Source organism: Octopus sinensis, linkage group LG27, assembly GCF_006345805.1.
Source record: "Octopus sinensis linkage group LG27, ASM634580v1, whole genome shotgun sequence".
In the NCBI taxonomy this organism is placed as follows: domain Eukaryota; kingdom Metazoa; phylum Mollusca; class Cephalopoda; order Octopoda; family Octopodidae; genus Octopus; species Octopus sinensis.
In genome coordinates this window covers 12,376,875-12,398,512 of record NC_043023.1, presented here as the reverse complement: position 1 = coordinate 12,398,512, position 21,638 = coordinate 12,376,875, and the positions used below count along the sequence as shown (strand labels likewise).

Here is a 21,638-nt window from a genome sequence, read left to right as displayed (position 1 = left end):
GTGTGAGACCCTCTTCGGTCAGACACTGACCATGGGCTTGCACTTTGAGAGTTCCCCTCTGCGGCACAAGTCTGGGCAAGGTTGTCTTTATGGAAGACCAGCAGTCGCCCATGCATACCAGCCTCTCCTCTCCACGTCACCAGTGTTATCCAAGGGAAAGGCAAGGGCCGATACTAAGTCTCCTACTGATTTATATATCTATATATATTATATATATGTGTTTACATGTGTATTTTTATATTATACGTTCAGTTGTTTCATACACAAACTAACGTGCATTTCTCTTTAGATTAATTATTTATCCTTATTTATCTCTCCACTGACTTCGGTACCACTCGAACTTCTATAAGTTCTGCATTTTTCACTTATTTATTTCAAACTTCTTTCAATTTTCAATTTAATGTAATCCACACCCTCTTGAAAACATTTCTGCCAAATGTTATCTAAAAAAAATGGGTAGAGAAAGAAACAGCGAAAAATATTGGTGTGGCGGGTTGGCTGACATTTCTGAGGCTTCCACCAGACCCCATCCCGTCTTCCGAACCACAAAGAAAGAGGTTTTGTGGAATAATAAGAGGTCACCAGAATTCATTCAATAAAAAGAAAAAAATTCAAGTGATTCCGGGATGGGGTGTAGTTTCTCACCCAACCCTTTTTTCCGAGCAAAAATGATGGGTTTGCAGCATATTAAGGGTCAGGATATTTGATACCCTGTAAAAAACCCGTAATTTTTTTTTTTTCTCATTGAAAATTTTGCGGGTGAAAGAATCAAAATTGACCCCAGTGAGTAGCGCCATCTATAGGAGAAGTCATGTAATATAATTATGTAAGGGGAAACAACTCCAGCAGCACTTGATCTTCGCGCCAATTAAATTCTTAATTACGTTGATTAATTACTGATCACTGACTCGTTGTTTATATCTGGATCGGGTAAGTTGATCAAGATTTCCTTTAAGGCTGTAATCATGATAATAATACTACTAATGATAATGGAAGATAATAGATTTCTGTGAACTTCTCTGGATGTTTGAGTAATTATTTGGAAACGGGAACCTGACAACAATTAGGAAAATAGATTTGTTGGTCTGAAGAACTTCCAAACTGAAATGTTGATCTGTGGTTTATGGGAACCTAGAATCCACTGTTACATGGGGTATAAAGGATATTTTAAGGGTAAGGTTGACGTTGTTACCCGGAGAGGAAATCGAGAAAAAGAAATAGTGCAACGGGTATAAAAGAAAAAGGGGTAGAAAAGGGATCTGAAGAGAAAAATGTGCAGAAAGCAATTAGGGTGAGAGGCCTTCGGAAAATTGACAAGATCCGAAGGTTTTCCCTCGTAACTTTGAGGAAAATAGCCTTTTTTTTTGTAAATGAAATTTTATATAAATACGTTTCAAACGGTATAGGTCACGATTATAAAGAAATTTGTGGGGAAAATCTTTTGCGATGGGGTCAGGAGAGGACTTCGGAAAATCCGATGTTTTTCCCTCATAACTTTGAGGAAAATATAATCCTTTTGAAATAACAAATTCAATTTTTCCTCACGAACTTCTATGCTAAACATCCTTTTGTGAAGGTTCATTCGTTGGTCCCCCTTTCGTTATAGCACATGCTGTCAACTATAAACACATGAAATATTATCACTAATAATGCTCTCTCGATGCACATACATATTTCTTCTCTGTATTTGTGTGGAATGTAGATAACAAAATCAATGTGGCAGTTTAAACTTGAGAAAAGCCTTGCATATTTATAATGTCCAAGTTATATAGATGTATGTATGCATTTCTGTGTATGTGTGTGTATGCGGCTAGGGTTCCTTCTTACCTGCTTCATTTGTGTATGTAAATTTCTAAGAAGAAAACGAGATCGATGTCAAAAAAGCCGTATTACTGATGATATTTCATTAATTTAGGGCTGACAACACGTGCTCTCGTGCTCACTGAAACTAACAAAAGAATCTTGACGAGTCTGAGACTGAAAAACGATTAAATGCCGCTTAACCAAACTGTAGAAGAACGAGATGCTGTTGAGCATTTTGTCCGATAAGCAAAGGATTCTTCCTCTATATAATACACGGTTGACCAGAATCCATGTCTCCCTTGTTCGTTAAATTTATTTAATATATTATTATTCATTAATACACTTATTAAGAAATAAAATAGTAAATTTAAATAATAAACGAAGCATGCTAGGAAAGATGACTAATAATTGAGTCATGAATTCTTTCCCTCTCTGTAGGATTATATGAACCCTTCAAAGTTACAGTCATCACATAGAATTAAGAACATAGCAACGTTGAGAAAATATGATTCCTCGTTTTGGGTATATCAAACATTTACGATCCTTCGTTATAGGTACCGGAAGTGGCTTTGTTTACATTTCAGAGGATAACAGAAACTCTTTTCTCCCACCCCTAACACTAACCCCCCATATATATAAAAAAAAACATTTTTTTGAAATGTATCCGGTACCTATACCGAAGTTGCTCCCAAATATTGATTTTCTTTTGATTGGCATGAGAAAACAAATTTAGGGTGTAGAGCTTGTCATTATGCCAGTCTTTCAATGCCTCAAGGAACTCTGACCCCTAAAAACATTTAATGGATGACAATGTTAAATTTTGCAACGTTGAATTAGTGTATCATTTAACTATTCTCTTTATCTTGATGTTTCTTTTCCTATTTCAGAATATCACCTTATGTTGACCCACAAGAAACTTCTTCATTCAGATGTGCCTTTCATATTTTGATGTCGTTTCATCAACTAAAGCAAGATGACATAATTTATCAGCAGCATTCATCAATACATCAAAATTTATATGAATACAATCTAAGAATACAATATTTTTTCTTGTCTTCACTGTTTGGAATGTTGACGAAGTGATTGCCTTACAGGTTAATTAAGGTTGGATACCTTTACAAAAGAGTTGACGATTTTCACCTGCTGATTTAGATATTAATTAAGATCACAGAAGAAAGAAACACAGCTTCAAATTCTTTTCTGGAACTGAAAACAAAGATGTTTATAGAGATGAAGGAAACATTATTATTGTGATATGTATAATAAATTATTCTGTCATAATGAATAATTCAATTAAACCAAAAGACCCAGATACAAGAGAGAAACAATATTTCTGTGATATCTGTGGTAAATCATTCTCTCAAAGTCCGAAGGTGACTAGACACAAACGTACACATACAGGAGAAAGGCCTTATCATTGTGATATCTGTGATAAATCATTTTCTGACAGCAGTACCTTGACTAAACACAAATATACACACATGGGAGAAAAGCCATTTCAATGTGATATCTGTGGTAAATCATTCTCTCGCAGTTCAGACGTAACTAGACACAAATGTACACATGCTGGAGAAAAACCATATCATTGTGATATCTGTGGTAAATCATTCTCTAAACGTACTGACTTGACTCGCCACAAACTTACACATACAGGAGAAAAGCCATATCATTGTGATATCTGTGGTAAATCATTCCCTCGAAGGAGTAACTTGACTGTACACAATCGTACACATACAGGAGAAAAGCCTTACCACTGTGATATCTGTGGTAAATCATTCTCTTTTAAGAATACCTTGGCTGAACACAAATATACACATACAGGAGGAAAGCCATATCATTGTGATATCTGTGGTAAATTATTCTCTCAAAGGAATAGCTTGACTCATCACAAATATACACATACAGGAGAAAAGCCATATCATTGTGATATCTGTGGTAAATCATTCTCTCAAAAGAGTACCTTGACTCGGCATGAATATACACATACAGGAGAAAAGCCATATCATTGTGATATCTGTGGTAAATCATTCTCTTTTAAGAATACCTTGACTCATCACAAATATACACATACAGGAGAAAAGCCATATCATTGTGATATCTGTGGTAAATCATTCTCTCAAAGAGGTACCTTGACTGAACACAAACGCACACATACGGGAGAAAAGCCTTATCATTGTAATGTCTGTGATAAATCATTTTCGCGTAGGAGTCTTTTGACTAGACACAAACGTACACATACAGGAGAAAAGCTATATAATTGTGATATCTGTGATAAATCATTCTCGCGTAGGAGTAGCTTGACTCGGCATGAATATACACATACAGGATAAAAGCCATACCATTGTGATATCTGTGATGAATCATTTTCTCAAAATTATCATTTAACGAATTTCAGATACATTCATACGAGGGAAAAACCATGTCACTGTGATATCTGTGATAAATCATTCTCTGCAAATTGTGATTTAACTAGTAACAAACGTATTCATGCTGGAGAGAAGCCATTATCATTGTGACACCTGAGGTAAATCATTCTCTTGCGAATGCACATTTTCATACCACACAAAATCTACATCATGGTCATATCTATTGTAAATCATTCTCTCATAGACTTAACTGTAAATGAATACATTCCTACAGGAGAGAAGCCAGGTCAGAGTGACATCTGTGCTAAACCATTCTCTTGAAAAAAGCTACATCCATCCACCTGGGTATTCACAACAATTGTAACTGTACCAATGCCAGGATTTATTAAAACATTACAACAATGAAGTCTGTTTTGTCAGCTGTCCTTCAGGGTTTTTCCCATCATCAATTTGAATACCGTCAGTGTGAACGCCAAACCTGTCATAATCTGTAAAAATATTGACTCTGAGTTAACTTGATTGCTAAAAATGCCTGCGTTTGGATTTTGAGGAATTTGCTAGAAAAGAATAATGAATAAAAAATCAGAATAAAAGTTAGACCATTTTGTGTTTGTTTTGTTACTCAATATCTAGACACTGTCTCCTCTATACCTTAAATCTCTCAACTGGCACAATGGCACACCCGTTCAATACTAACTGGCCACCTCCCTGTTGTGGGATTTTTTTGTCACCTGGGGACTTGGTGACCCTTTTGATGCTGATGTTACATGTCCTTACACACTGTTAAAGTACAGGTATGGAATCCCCAACTCTACGGGGGTGGTCATGTTATTCAAATGCCTTGTTTCTATTTGCTCCTGAAATTTATGTGCAATCTTTTATTCTTTAACATGTTTCAATCATTTGACTGAGGCCATGCTGGAGCACCTTCTTCAAGGGTGTTAGTGGAAGAAATCGACCTCAAGACTTAGTCTTTGTAAGTCTAGTACTAATTTTATTGGTGACTTTTACTAATCCGTAGTTACTGTGAGATAATCACACCAGTACCAATGGTTAAGCCCGTGGCAGGTGAAAAAAAAAGACACAGACACATACCCAAATACATATAGATATACATTCTGGTGTCTTCTACCTGGGACGTAGCCAGCCCACTTATGCATACCTTTCCTTCTTGTGACACAAACCCTACTTGTGACGACCTGTTGAGGCAAGTGAAAATCAAAATCGAAATCGATCAACATCAATGGAAATTGTAGCTGTGATACCAGTGCCAATGGCACGTAAGAGGACCATCCGAACGTGGCCGTTGCCAGCGACGCCTCGACTGGCCTCCGTGCCGGTGGCACGTAAAATGCACCATCCGATTGTGGCCATTGCCAGCCTCGTCTAGCCCCTGTGCCGGTGGTATGTAAAAGGCAGCATCTGACAAAGGCCGGTTGCCAGCCTCGTCTGGCACCTGTGCAGGTGGCATGTAAAAGGCACCCACTACACTCACGGAGTGGTTGGCATCCAGCCGTAGAAACACTGCCAGATCAGACTGGGCCCAGCACAGCCTTCTGGTTTCCAAGACCCCAGTTGAACTGTCCAACCCATGCTAGCATGGAAAGCGGATGCAAAACAATGATGATGATTTATATATATATATATATGTAGTAGCCTAAGGTTGAGTTGAGCTGGCAAAAACGTCAGCACACCGGGGAAATGTATTTCATCTGGTGTTACGTTCTGAGTTCAAATTCCACCGAGGTCGACTTTGCCTTACATCCTATTGGAGTCGATAAATAAAGTACCAGTTACTCACTGGGGTTGGTGTAGTCGACTTAATCCATGTCCCTGTTTGTGCTCTCTGTGTTTACCTCTTTGTGGGCGATAAAGAAATAAGAAATTGACCCCAAGACAGGGACATAAACACACCAATACCAGTTGTTAAGCGATGGCTGAGGGAAAAACAGATACACACATTTATACACATACCCACATATATACATGCATACAAACACACATATATAGTAGCCTAAGTACCCGGCGTTGCCCGGAGTTTCAAGGAATGTTAACCCTTTTGATACCTATTTCTTTACTAAACACAGAGGGGACAAACAAGGACAGACACACGAATTAAGTCGATTATATAGACACCAGTGCGTAACTGGTACTTATTTAATCGACCCCGAAAGGATGAAAGGCAAAGTCGACCTCGGCGGAATTTGAACTCAGAACGTAACGGCTACGCATTTTACCCGGCGTGCTAACGTTTCTGCCAGCTCACCGCCTTTTGACACCAACCCAGCTGGCAGGCACCCCCTCAGACTCTGTAGTACAAATAAATGTCTTGTTTTTATGAGTTCTGATTTTAAATTTTTCATCAAACTTTAGTCACAACTTATGTTCCAACACCAGGTTAATGATAACCACCAAGTTATTTTATGAAGCTGTTTGTTATATTTAAAATTAATTGAAAGAAACACAGAGCCTCTCAACAGAATTCATCATCGTTTAACGTCTGCTTTCCATGCTAGCATGGGTTGGACGAATGACTGAGGGCTGGCGAATCAAATGGCTGCACCAGGCTTCAGTCTTGATCTGGCAGAGTTTCTACAGCTGGATGCCCTTCCTAATGCCAACCACTCTGAGAATGTAGTGGGTGCTTTTTACATTATATATCATCATCATCATCATTTAACGTTTGCTTTCCATGCTAGCATGGGTTGGCTGATTTGACTGAGGACTGGCGAACCAACTGGCTGCACCAGGCTTCAGTCTTGATCTGGCAGAGTTTCTACAGCTGGATGCCCTTCCTAACGCCAACCACTCCGAGAGTGTAGTGGGTGCTTTTACATGCAACTGGCACGGGGCCAGTCAGGCGGTACTGGCAACGATCTTGCTTGAATCTTCTAATTATGGTAACAAAATTGTTAAAGGAAATGAACGTATTTATTCCGATAAAAAATACATTTTCAGAACAATTCTATCAGACGACATGTGTATAAACAATATCAGTAAAACAAATCTTGGAAGCAATCACAGTTTAATTCTGTAGAACTTCTAAATATACAAGGTTTTCAGCAACCACTACATTCTTGAAGTGTTTGGTGTTAGGAAGGGCATCCAGCTTCCAAGAACTGATTGCAGCCTGGTTCATCTTTGTGAGTTGCCAGTCCTCCGTCGAACCGTCTAACCCATGGAAAGCAGGTGTTAAATGATGATGATACTATATATGATATATTGTTATGACATTGAAAGTTTAGGTGAAATTTGTCAATCAATCGCTGTCTCTCTCTCTCACTCACTCGACACAAAGAAGACACGTGATTTCTTCGCCAGAAATTGCAAAGGGAAACTGCTTTAGCGTTTCAAATTTATTCTGCAATCTGGGATTATTATACCTTATATATATTATATTCAGTGACTCTAACAGTTATTAAAAGATAACTTTGTTTTAATAATTATACGTTTAGTTGTTTCATACACAAACTAACCGTGTTTTTCCTTTTAGATTAATTGTTAATCCTTATTTATCTCTCCAATGACTTCGGTATCACTCTAACTTCTCTCAATTTTCAATTTAATGTAATCCACACTCTCTTGAAAACGGGAAAGACAAAGTGAGAGAGAGTGAGTGACGACGTTCATAAAATATAAAATGTAAAATGTTTTGGTTTTTCTTAAACACGAGATATAGTGTTCAAATTCAGGATGGTTTTGAAAGACACTATATTTTATAATCATAGTATATATACTTTCTCACACAACAATTACAATATATTTATTTTAAATCATTCATCTTTCTCCCCCTCTCTCTCTCACACACATTACTTTGGGTGCGAAAGAGTTTTGTTTTTATTTTACGCCCAGTAAAAAAGTGTTTTGTTGAGAGTCAATATTACTTAGTTTGACTTGAAATAAAGGCCGGGTTATACTGCTAGTGTAAAATAAAGTTTATTATAAACAACACAAGCACTTTGTAATTTAATAGATTTCAATGTGATACCTGTTCAATAGAAATTATTTTTATTTAATAAAAATTTAATTAAATCCAATCAGGAGTAAGTGAAATTCTGCTGAATAAAAACTAAATTGAAAACATTTATCCCTGGCTGTCTCGGCAATACTCAAAGGTTTGAGGTGAGAATTTTACATAAGTAGGACACTTTCTTTTAACAAATATCATCTCTGTCAATTACACGGGTGCACAAAGTACCTGGGTGTTTACAGTGCTTGTGCGTAGTCAAGTGATACCTTTTAGAAAATGATTTACCACAGGTATCAGAATATGGCTTTTCTCTTGTATGTGTATGTTTGTGTTGAGTCAAGTCCAATAAGAGAATGATTTACTACATATTACAAAGACATGGATTTACTATGTGCCGGTGGCACGTAAAAAACACCATTCAAGCGTGACCGTTACCAGCGTCACCTTACTGGCACATGCGCCGGTGGCATGTGTAAAAGATTCAAGCGAGTTCGTTGCCAGAGGCGCCTGACTGGCCCCATGCCAGTTGCATGTAAAGGCACCCACTACACTCTCAGAGTGGTCGGCGTTAGGAAGGGCATCCAGCTGTAGAAACTCTGCCAGATCAAGATTGAAGCCTGGTGCAGCCACCTGGTTCGCCAGCCCTCAGTCATTCGTGCAACCCATGCTAGCATGGAAAGCAGACGTAAAATGATGATGATGATGATGTGTATGTTTGTGTTGAGTCAAGTCCTTTAAGAGAATGATTTAACACAGATATTAGGATATTTCTTTTCTGCTGTATATGTATATATATACATGTATATATAAATACAGATTGGTGAATGCAGTTGTCTTCCCAATAGCAACATATGGATGCGAGACCTGGACACTAAAGAAAGCTGACCAGAAGAGAAATAATGCATTCGAGTTTTGGTGTTGGAGAAGACTTTTGCGGATTCCATGGACAGCGAGGCTCACCAATGGAGAAGTTCTTAAGCAGATCAGGCCGAAAATGTCGATAGAAGCTGGGATCACCAAGCATAGATTGGCATATTTCGGTCATATTATGCGGAGAAGATCCCTGGAGAAGAACATCATGCTCGGAATGGTCAGTAGCAAGAGAGGAAGAGGCCGACAAAGAACCCGCTGGCTTGACACCATCAAGAGTGATACCGGAAAGGACATAGCCAATCTGAAAGAAGCGGCCCAGGATAGAACTGACTGGAAAACACTGATTCATCGAGTAACCGAGAGTCGACTTCGACTGAGCGGATAGTGTGAGAGTATATGTATGTATGTGTTGAATCAAGTTGCACCCATAAGAGAATGTTACAAAGATACGGCTTTACTTTTGCATGTGTACACTCGTGTTTAGTCAAGTTACACCTTTTAGAGAAGGACCTACCACAGATATCACAATCATATGGCTTTTCTTCTGTATGAGTACGTTTATGTTGAGCCAAGGGACTCCTACACGAAAATGATTTGCCACAGATATCACAACGAAACGGCTCTTCTCCTGTATGTGTACGTTTGTGTTCAGTCAAGGTACTCCTTCCAGAGAATGATTTACCACAGATACGTTTATGATTAGTCAAACAACGATGTTCAGAAAAGGATTTACCACAGGTGTCACAATGATAAGGCTTCTCTCCTGTATGAACACGTTTGTGATGAGTTAAAATGCTATTTTGAGAGAATGATTTACCACAGATATCACAACGATATGGCTTTTCTCCTGTATGTGTATATTTGTGTTCAGCCAAGGTATTCTTGAAAGAGAATGATTTACCACAGATATCACAATGATAAGGCTTTTCTCCCATAAGTGTATACTTGTGTTCAGCTAAGGTATTCCTTGAAGAGAATGATTTACCACAGATATCACAAGGATATGGTTTTTCTCCTGTATGTGTACGTTTGTGATTAGAAAAGTTACTCCTTTGAGAGAATGATTTACCACAGATATCACAATGATAAGGCTTTTCTCCCGTATGTGTACGATTGTGTTTAGTCAAGTTAGTCCTACACAAGAATGATTTACTACGGATATCACAATTATATAGCTTTTGTTCTGTATGTGTATGTTTGTGCAGATCCAAGTTCCACCTCCGAGAGAATGATTTACCACAGATATCGCAATGATATGGCTCTTCTCCTGTATGTGTATATTTGTGATGAGTCAAGTGACTCTTTTGAAAGAATGAATTACCACAGATTTCACAATGATATAGCTTTTCTCTAGTATGTGTATATTTGTGTTGAGTTAAGTTGCTACTTAAAGAAAATGATTTACCACAGATATCACAATGATACGACTTTTCTCCTGTATGTGTATATTTGTGGTTAGTCAAGTTACCCCTTAGAGAGAATGATTTACTACAGATATCACAATGATATGGCTTTACACCTGTATGCGTATGTTTGTGATGAGTCAAGTGGCTCTTTTGAGAGAATGATCTACCACAGATATTACAATGATATGGTTTTTCTCCTGTATGTGTACGTTTGTGTTAAGTTAAGTTGCTACTTAAAGAATATGATTTATCACATATATCACAGTGATATGGTTTTTCTCCAGTATGGATATGTCTGTGACTAGTCAACTGACTATTATAATTGAATGATGTACCACAAATATCACAGAAACATTGTTTCTCTCTTGTATCATCGTTTTTTGCTTCAGTTAATTTATTCATTGTGAGAGAATAATTCATTATACATATCACAATAATAATGTTTCCTTCATCTCTATAAACATCTTTGTTTTCAGTTTTGTAACTATTTCCAGAAAAGAATTTGAAGCTGTGTTTCTTTCTTCTGTGATCTTAATTAATATCTAAATCAGCAGGTGGAAATTGTCAACTCGTTTGTAAAGTTATCCAACCTTAATTAACATGTAAGGCAATCACTTCGTCTACATTCCAAACTGTGAAGACAAGAAAAAATATTGTATTCTTAGATTGTATTTATATAAATTTTGATGTATTGATGAATGCTGCTGATAAATTACGTCATCTTGCTTTAGTTGATGAAACGACGTCAAAATATGAAAGGCAAATCTGAATGAAGAAGTTTCTTGTGGGTCAACATAAGGTGATATTCTGAAATAGGAAAAGAAACATCAAGATAAAGAGAATAGTTAAATGATACACTAATTCAATGTTGCAAATTTTACAACATGAACACTGTCATCCATTAAATGTTTTTAGGGGTCAGAGTTCATTGAGGCATTGAAAGAATGGCAGGATCTTTTCCTTTTGAACGGCACATGTCAACACAATTTCTAGTCAACTAAACACTTTTAAACTTCGTATACTGGTAGAATATACTCGTAAACTATAACACTGGAATAGTACTTTTTACAAACTTTCAGTATAACACAACTTCTTCAGTAAATTATAACGAAAGAAGACAGAGGTATGTGAATCATAGGAAATTCCTTTTCATAGCACTGTCTCGGAGAAAAGGTTTCCACATCCAATTTGGATATAATCACAAACTACAGCATCCGAAATATAGTCATGGAAAATTTCATTAAAAAATACCAACCCAAAAGTTCCAAGGAAAGAAAGACGGTGGGGCACATTTATGTACTTACACCAGACCAATTAGTAAGTCTATCAAAATTAATTAGGCACCTTTTCTCTCATTATGTAGTAATTAAATGTAACGAACATCAAACGATTTCGATTTACCGTTAATCTGCCAAATCTTTAATCATATCACATGTAACACTCGTCCGTCTTTTTACCCTGAAAGTTCAAATTCCACCGAGGTTCACTTTGCCTTTCGTCCTTTCGGGGTCAATAAAATACGAAGCAGTAAAAAGCTAGGGTCCAGACAATAGAATTACGTCAACCCATCAAATTACAGGCCCTGTGCCTTAAGTAAAAAGGTTCCTTGTCATCATTATTATTTATGGACCCTGAAATGAATTTAAATTAAATGACGATTTCGCGCGCAAAGTCCTGAGTTCAAATACGGTCGACATCGACTTTGCCTTTCATCCCTTTCAGGAAACACTGGGTTCCATGGGTTCGACTTCTCACTCGCATCAAAGATTTCTGGTCCTGGGCCAAAATTTAAATCCCTCATCATCATTACTATTATTAATATAACCTTTAAATAAATCTTCGTCGACTTACCGTTTTATCAGTGCCTCATTAACAACACTAATTAATATGGCTCTCGACAGCTAAATACCCTGACAGGGCCTCATTACTCTCATTTTAATAATTAATTTCCTTTATACCACGTGTAACTGTGGATTATAGGTTTCCATAAACAACAGATAAACATTTCAGTTTGGAAGTTATTAATTAAGACGAGCAAATATAATTTCCTAATTGTTGTCAGGTTCCCGCTTCGAAATAATTACTCCAACATCGAGAGAAGTTCACAGAAATCTATTATTTATATTATTATTAAGGCATTATTTAAGAAGGGTACCACTTAAGAAGAAGTGTCCCTGTGCGCGTATCCGCGCTAGCTAGTCGTGACTAGTCGATCCTACAACGATTAGCTAGCAAAGTAAACGAAACACAAAGTAAATAATTTTTTTACACAAAATAAATAATTTTTGTTAAACAAAATAAATAAAACACAAAAACACAAAATAAATAATTTTATTCAATTTTAATAAACAAAGGCGCAGGAGTGGCTGTGTGGTAAGTAGCTTGCTTACGAACTACATGGTTCCGGGTTCAGTCCCACTGCGTGGCACCTTGGGCAAGTGTCTTCCACTATAGCCTCGGGCCGACCAAATCCTTACAACAATAAGTCCCGGGGTCGATTTGCTCGACTAAAAGCGGTGAATAACTGAAACAATTAAAAGAGTAAAGTAAATAAAACACAAAGTAAGGATCGACTAACCATGACTAGCTGGCGCGAGTGCGCGCACCGGGACCACTATTCGCTAGTAGTGCCTTGTTTAATTAAATTTTAAAGGGAACCAACCAGTCAGTAGCGCCATCTATTGGAGAACTGAGGAATTGAATTATCACAAGGGAAATAACTTCTACAGCACTTCAACCTCCATTCAATTAATTATCAATTAAGGTGCTTAATTACCGAATACTGAGTCGCTGTTTATTTGTGAATACGGTAAGTTGACAAAGATTTACTTTAAGGCTGTAATAGTGTTGATAATACTACTAATAATAAGGTAAATAATAGAATTCTGTGACCCTCTCGATGTTACAGTAATTATTTTTCGAAGCGGGAACCTGACAACAATTAAGAAAATATATTTGCTCGTCTTAATTAACAAATTCCGAACTGAAATGTTGATTTATTGTTTATGAAAACCTATGATCGACTGTTACATGTGATATAAAGGAAATTAATTTATAAAATGAGAGTAATGTGGCATAATTAATTAGCAGAATGAGAGGAAACCGATTGAAGAATACCATATTAATTAACGTTGTCCCGTTGTTAATGAGGCTAAATTGACGAAGATTTACTTTAAAGTTGTGATGGTGATAATACTACTACTAATAATAATAAGGTTAATATCTAGATCCGCACCCGGTGGAAAAAATGGAAACGCAAATGTGTAACAGTTGTAAGGCATCGTATATTGACGTAATAAGACGGAAAAAAAGGGCGCTGACGAACGGGAGTGGGGGAGGGGGGTCGGAAGGGGGGAGGGGGTCGGAAGGGGGGAGTGGGGGGGGGGTCGGAAAATTCACAGGACAACGTTAAAGAATTTGAAATAGAAGCGTGGTAGATTTGTTGAAAATAATCAGCAAATCTACCACGCATGTGGTAAGTACAGATTATATTTTCCCAATATTATTGATTGTCACAGAATAATTATCAATCGCAACTTCAAAAATTCAAATTCCATTACTTCAGTTTTCACTTTTTGTTTGTAAAATAAAAAAAAATATATATATAGACTAGCAGTATCGCCCGGCGTTGCTCGAGTTTGTAAGGGAAATAACTATAAAGCATTTTTAGCAAAAATATTGAAAAATATTGAAAATAGCAAAAAAATTGAAATTCTCGACCCCATGTCGAATCTATCGATTTTTTTCAGAACTGGGGGAACTTTTCAAAATTTTCGCTGCGTTAGTTTTGAATTATGACATTGGGCTATGTGTGTGTCAAGTTTCATCAGAATCGGTTGAAAGCCGTGGTCAGGGTGAGGGTACAACCTGACAGACACACAGAAAAACTGCCGTTTATATAGAGATTTTTAGAGAGTTACTTCCCTTATGCCAACAATGCGTTTAAATGGTGAAAATTGATGGTAAATTTTTCTTTAAATCGTAGGCAATTTTCCGAGCGCCCTCCCCCCCCGTTTGTCAGCGCGCTTTTTTTTCGTCATATTCCTTCAATATACGATGCCTTACACCTCTTACACATATTTTTTTCCATTTTTGCCACCTGGGCGTGGATCCTCTACGGTTGATCCTGGGAATTTTCCGACCCCCCACCCCACCCCCGTTCGTCAGCGCCCTTTTTTTACGTCTTATTCCGTCAATATACGATGCCTTACAACTGTTACACATTTTAGATTCCAGGTTGATCCTGGGAATTTTCCGACCCCCCCCACCTCCTTCCGACCCCCCTCCCCCACCCCCGTTCGTCAGCGCCCTTTTTTTCCATCTTATTACGTCAATATACGATGCCTTACAACTGTTACACATTTGCGTTTCCATTTTTTCCACCGGGTGCGGGTCTAGATATTAACCTTTTTCTCTTGTCTTTAATTGAGAAAATTCTATGGTTTGTAAGATATTTGTTGTTTTTTTTTCTTCAATTTCTGCAATTTCAACCGATCAATTACGTCTATTGATGTAAAAAAAACAAACATTCTGTGCCGTATGAATATGTTCCTCGTTTAAGAAACATTGGGTTTATTTACATTTCTGAAGAAAAAAAGGATACCCTTCCCACACCCCTAACCCTAAAACAGATTGAAATGCAATAGATCGATACTAGGGTCATAATTATGGGTGACAATTTCATATGACACTGCTAGAAAAAACTATAGTTCAAACCGAAAAGATCCAATAAGTGTCTTCTACTATAGCCCTGAGCTAACTAAACCCTTTTATTTCACATCCACGTAGGGGACGAATCTAAACACAAAAATGCTCTGAAAGCAACGGGGTTGGGAGAGGCTTTCGGAAAATTCACAAGATCCGATGTTTTTCCCTCGTAACTTTGAGGAAAATATAATCCTTTTGAAATAACAAATTCAATTTTTCCTCACGAACTTCTATGCTAAACATCCTTTTGTGAAGGTTCATTCGTTGGTCCCCCTTTCGTTATAGCACATGCTGTCAACTATAAACACATGAAATATTATCACTAATAATGCTCTCTCGATGCACATACATATTTCTTCTCTGTATTTGTGTGGAATGTAGATAACAAAATCAATGTGGCAGTTTAAACTTGAGAAAAGCCTTGCATATTTATAATGTCCAAGTTATATAGATGTATGTATGCATTTCTGTGCATGTGTGTGTATGCGGCTAGGGTTCCTTCTTACCTGCTTCGTTTGTGTATGTAAATTTCTAAGAAGAAAACGAGATCGATGTCAAAAAAGCCGTATTACTGATGATATTTCATTAATTTAGGGCTGACAACACGTGCTCTCGTGCTCACTGAAACTAACAAAAGAATCTTGACGAGTCTGAGACTGAAAAACGATTAAATGCCGCTTAACCAAACTGTAGAAGAACGAGATGCTGTTGAGCATTTTGTCCGATAAGCAAAGGATTCTTCCTCTAAATAATACACGGTTGACCAGAATCCATGTCTCCCTTGTTCGTTAAATTTATTTAATATATTATTATTCATTAATACACTTATTAAGAAATAAAATAGTAAATTTAAATAATAAACGAAGCATGCTAGGACAGATGACTAATAATTGAGTCATGAATTCTTTCCCTCTCTGTAGGATTATATGAACCCTTCGAAGTTACAGTCATCACATAGAATTAAGAACATAGCAACGTTGAGAAAATATGATTCCTCGTTTTGGGTATATCAAACATTGGCGATCCTTCGTTATAGGTACCGGAAGTGGCGTTGTTTACATTTTTGAGGATAACAGAAACACTTTTCTCCCACCCCTAACACTAACCCCCCATATATATAAAAAAAAACATTTTTTTGAAATGTATCCGGTACCTATACCGAAGTTACTCCCAAATATTGATTTTCTTTTGATTGGCTTGAGAAAACAAATTTAGGGTGTAGTGCTTGTCATTATGCCAGTCTTTCAATGCCTCAAGGAACTCTGACCCCTAACAACATTTAATAGATGACATTGTTAAATTTTGCAACGTTGAATTAGTGTATCATTTAACTATTCTCTTTATCTTGATGTTTCTTTTCCTATTTCAGAATATCACCTTATGTTGACCCACAAGAAACTTCTTCATTCAGATGTGCCTTTCATATTTTGACGTTGTTTCATCAACTAAAGCAAGATGACATAATTTATCAGCAGCATTCATCAATACATCAAAATTTATATGAATACAATCTAAGAATACAATATTTTTTCTTGTCTTCACTGTTTGGAATGCAGACGAAGTGATTGCCTTACATGTTAATTAAGGTTGGATACCTTTACAAACGAGTTGACGATTTTCACCTGCTGATTTAGATATTAATTAAGATCACAGAAGAAAGAAACACAGCTTCAAATTCTTTTCTGGAACTGAAAACAAAGATGTTTATAGAGATGAAGGAAACATTATTATTGTGATATGTATAATAAATTATTCTGTCATAATGAATAATTCAATTAAACCAAAAGACCCAGATACAAGAGAGAAACAATATTTCTGTGATATCTGTGGTAAATCATTCTCTCAAAGTTCGAAGGTGACTAGACACAAACGTACACATACAGGAGAAAGGCCTTATCATTGTGATATCTGTGATAAATCATTTTCTGACAGCAGTACCTTGACTAAACACAAATATACACACATGGGAGAAAAGCCATTTCAATGTGATATCTGTGGTAAATCATTCTCTCGCAGTTCAGACGTAACTAGACACAAATGTACACGTGCTGGAGAAAAACCATATCACTGTGATATTTGTGGTAAATCATTTTCTCAAAATGGCGATTTAACTCAACACGAACGTACACATACAGGAGAAAAGCCATATCATTGTAATATCTGTGGTAAATCATTCTCTCTAAGGGGTAACTTGACTCATCACAAATATACACATACAGGAGAAAAGCTATATCAGTGTGATATTTGTTGTAAATCATTCTCTCAAAGAGGTACCTTGACTGAACACAAACGCACACATATGGGAGAAAGGCCTTATCATTGTGATATCTGTGGTAAATCATTCTCTAAACGTAATGACTTGACTCGCCACAAACTTACACATACAGGAGAAAAGCCATATCATTGTGATATCTGTGGTAAATCATTCCCTCGAAGGAGTAACTTGACTGTACACAATCGTACACATACAGGAGAAAAGCCTTACCACTGTGATATCTGTGGTAAATCATTCTCTTTTAAGAATACCTTGGCTGAACACAAATATACACATACAGGAGGAAAGCCATATCATTGTGATATCTGTGGTAAATTATTCTCTCAAAGGAATAGCTTGACTCATCACAAATATACACATACAGGAGAAAAGCCATATCATTGTGATATCTGTGGTAAATCATTCTCTCAAAGAGGTACCTTGACTGAACACAAACGCACACATACGGGAGAAAAGCCTTATCATTGTAATATCTGTGATAAATCATTTTCGCATAGGAGTATTTTGACTAGACACAAACGTACACATACAGGAAAAAAGCTATATAATTGTGATATCTGTGATAAATCATTCTCGCGTAGGAGTAGCTTGACTCGGCATGAATATACACATACAGGATAAAAGCCATACCATTGTGATATCTGTGATGAATCATTTTCTCAAAATTATCATTTAACGAATTTCAGATACATTCATACGAGGGAAAAACCATGTCACTGTGATATCTGTGATAAATCATTCTCTGCAAATTGTGATTTAACTAGTAACAAACATATTCATTCTGGAGAGAAGCCATTATCATTGTGACACCTGAGGTAAATCATTCTCTTGCGAATGTACATTTTCATACCACACAAAATCTACATCATGGTCATATCTATTGTAAATCATTCTCTCATAGACTTAACTGTAAATGAATACATTCCTACAGAAGAGAAGCCAGGTCAGAGTGACATCTGTGCTAAACCATTCTCTTGAAAAAAGCTACATCCATCCACCTGGGTATTCACAACAATTGTAACTGTACCAATGCCAGGATTTATTAAAACATTACGACAATGAAGTCTGTTTTGTCAGCTGTCCTTCAGGGTTTTTCCCATCATCAATTTGAATACCGTCAGTGTGAACGTCAAACCTGTCATAATCTGTAAAAATATTGACTCTGAGTTAACTTGATTGCTAAAAATGCCTGCGTTTGGATTTTGAGGAATTTGCTAGAAAAGAATAATGAATAAAAAATCAGAATAAAGTTAGACCATTTTGTGTTTGTTTTGTTACTCAATATCTGGACACTGTCTCCTCTATACCTTAAATCTCTCGACTGGCACAATGGCACACCCGTTCAATACTAACTGGCCACCTCCCTGTTGTGGGATTTTTTGTCACCTGGGGACTTGGTGACCCTTTTGATGCTGATGCTACATGTCCTTACACACTGTTAAAGTACAGGTCTGGAATCCCCAACTCTACGGGGGTGGTCTTGTTATTCAAATGCCTTGTTTCTATTTGCTCCTGAAATTTATGTGTAATCTTTTATTCTTTGATGTGTTTCAATCATTTGACTGAGGCCATGCTGGAGCACCTTCTTCAAGGGTGTTAGTGGAAGAAATCGACCTCAAGACTTAGTCTTTGTAAGTCTAGTACTAATTTTATTGGTGACTTTTACTAATCCGTAGTTACTGTGAGATAATCACACCAGTACCAATGGTTAAGCCCGTGGCAGGTGAAAAAAAAAGACACAGACACATACCCAAATACATATAGATATACATTCTGGTGTCTTCTACCTGGGACGTAGCCAGCCCACTTATGCATACCTTTCCTTCTTGTGACACAAACCCTACTTGTGACGACCTGTTGAGGCAAGTGAAAATCAAAATCGAAATCGATCAACATCAATGGAAATTGTAGCTGTGATACCAGTGCCAATGGCACGTAAGAGAACGATCCGAACGTGGCCGTTGCCAGCGACGACTCGACTGGCCTCCGTGCCGGTGGCACGTAAAATGCACCATCCGATTGTGGCCATTGCCAGCCTCGTCTAGCCCCTGTGCCGGTGGTATGTAAAAGGCAGCATCTGACAAAGGCCGGTTGCCAGCCTCGTCTGGCACCTGTGCAGGTGGCATGTAAAAGGCAGCCACTACACTCACGGAGTGGTTGGCATTAGGAAGGGCATCCAGACGTAGAAACACTGCCTGATCAGACTGGGCCCAGCACAGCCTTCTGGTTTCCAAGACCCCAGTTGAACTGTCCAACCCATGCGAGCATGGAAAGCGGATGCAAAACAATGATGATGATGATGATGATTTATATATATATATATATGTAGTAGCCTAAGGTTGAGTTGAGCTGGCAAAAACGTCAGCACACCGGGGAAATGTATTTCATCTGGTGTTACGTTCTGAGTTCAAATTCCACCGAGGTCGACTTTGCCTTACATCCTATTGGAGTCGATAAATAAAGTACCAGTTACTCACTGGGGTTGGTGTAGTCGACTTAATCCATGTCCCTGTTTGTCCTCTCTGTGTTTACCTCTTTGTGGGCGATAAAGAAATAAGAAATCGACCCCAAGACAGGGACATAAACACACCAATACCAGTTGTTAAGCGATGGCTGAGGGAAAAAACAGATACACACATTTATACACATACCCACATATATACATGCATACAAACACACATATATAGTAGCCTAAGTACCCGGCGTTGCCCGGAATTTAAAGGAATGTTAACCCTTTTGATACCTATTTCTTTACTAAACACAGAGGGGGCAGACACACGAATTAAGTCGATTATATCGACACCAGTGCGTAACTGGTACTTATTTAATCGACCCCGAAAGGATGAAAGGCAAAGTCGATCTCGGCGGAATTTGAACTCAGAATGTAACGGCTACGCATTTTACCCGGCGTGCTAACGTTTCTGCCAGCTCACCGCCTTTTGACACCAACCCAGCTGGCAGGCACCCCCTCAAACTCTGTAGTACAAATAAATGTCTTGTTTTAATGAGTTCTGATTTAAAATTTTTCGTCAAACTTTAGTCACAACTTATGTTCCAACACCAGGTTAATGATAACCACCAAGTTATTTTATGAAGCTGTTTGTTATATTTAAAATTAATTGAAAGAAACACAGAGCCTCTCAACAGAATTCATCATCGTTTAACGTCTGCTTTCCATGCTAGCATGGGTTGGACGAATGACTGAGGGCTGGCGAACCAAATGGCTGCACCAAATGTCTTGATATGGCAGAGTTTCTACAGCTGGATGCCCTTCCTAATGCCAACCATTCTGAGAATGTAGTGGGTGCTTTTTACATTATATATCATCATTATATATCATGGGTTGCTTTTTACATTATATATCATCATTATATATCATCATCATCATCATTTAACGTTTGCTTTCCATGCTAGCATGGGTTGGACGAATGACTGAGGGCTGGCGAACCAAATGGCTGCACCAGGCTTCAGTCTTGATCTGGCAGAGTTTCTACAGCTGGATGCCCTTCCTAACGCCAACCACTCCGAGAGTGTAGTGGGTGCTTTTACATGCAACTGGCACGGGGCCAGTCAGGCGGAACTGGCAACGACCTCGCTTGAATCTTCTAATTATGGTAACAAAATTGTTAAAGGAAATGAACGTATTTATTCCGATAAAAAAATACATTTTCAGAACAATTCTATCAGATGACATGTGTATAAACAATATCAGGAAAACAAATTTTGGAAGCAATCACAGTTTAATTCTGTAGAACTTCTAAATATACAAGGTTTTCAGCAACCACTACATTCTTGAAGTGTTTGGTGTTAGGAAGGGCATCCAGCTTCCAAGAACTGATTGCAGCCTGGTTCATCTTCGTGAGTTGGCAGTCCTCAGTCAAACCGTCCAACCCATGGAAAGCAGGTGTTAAATGATGATGATACTATATATGATATATTGTTATGACATTGAAAGTTTAGGGTGAAATTTGCCAACCATTCGCTGTCTCTCTCTCTCACTCACTCGACACAAAGAAGACACGTGATTTCCTCGCCAGAAATTGCAAAGGGAAACTGCTTTAGCGTTTCAAATTTATTCTGCAATCTGGGATTATTATACCTTATATATATTATATTAAGTGTTTCATGTCATATAAAGGAAATTAATTGGTAAAATGAGGGTAAAGCGGCTTAATTAATTAGTAAAATGAGAGGAAACCGATTGAAGAAACCACATTAATTAACGTTGTCCCGTTGTT

At 37.6% G+C, this 21,638-nt stretch overlaps 1 protein-coding gene across 2 annotated transcripts in view; it reads right to left on the bottom strand.

The window, feature by feature from the left end:
• LOC115225160 (zinc finger protein OZF-like) overlaps positions 1-21,638 on the bottom strand; it is a 328,337-nt gene that overhangs the window by 14,726 nt on the left and 291,973 nt on the right. Inside the window, exon 2 of one of the 2 annotated variants that reach the window (XM_036514197.1) lies at positions 10,677-11,008. In XM_036514197.1, the coding sequence (XP_036370090.1) occupies positions 10,677-10,838 (162 nt within the window). In that variant the 5' untranslated portion in view covers positions 10,839-11,008. Of the gene's footprint in view, positions 1-10,676; positions 11,028-21,638 lie in introns of those variants that run through there. The other variant, XM_036514196.1, reaches the window with a different exon arrangement.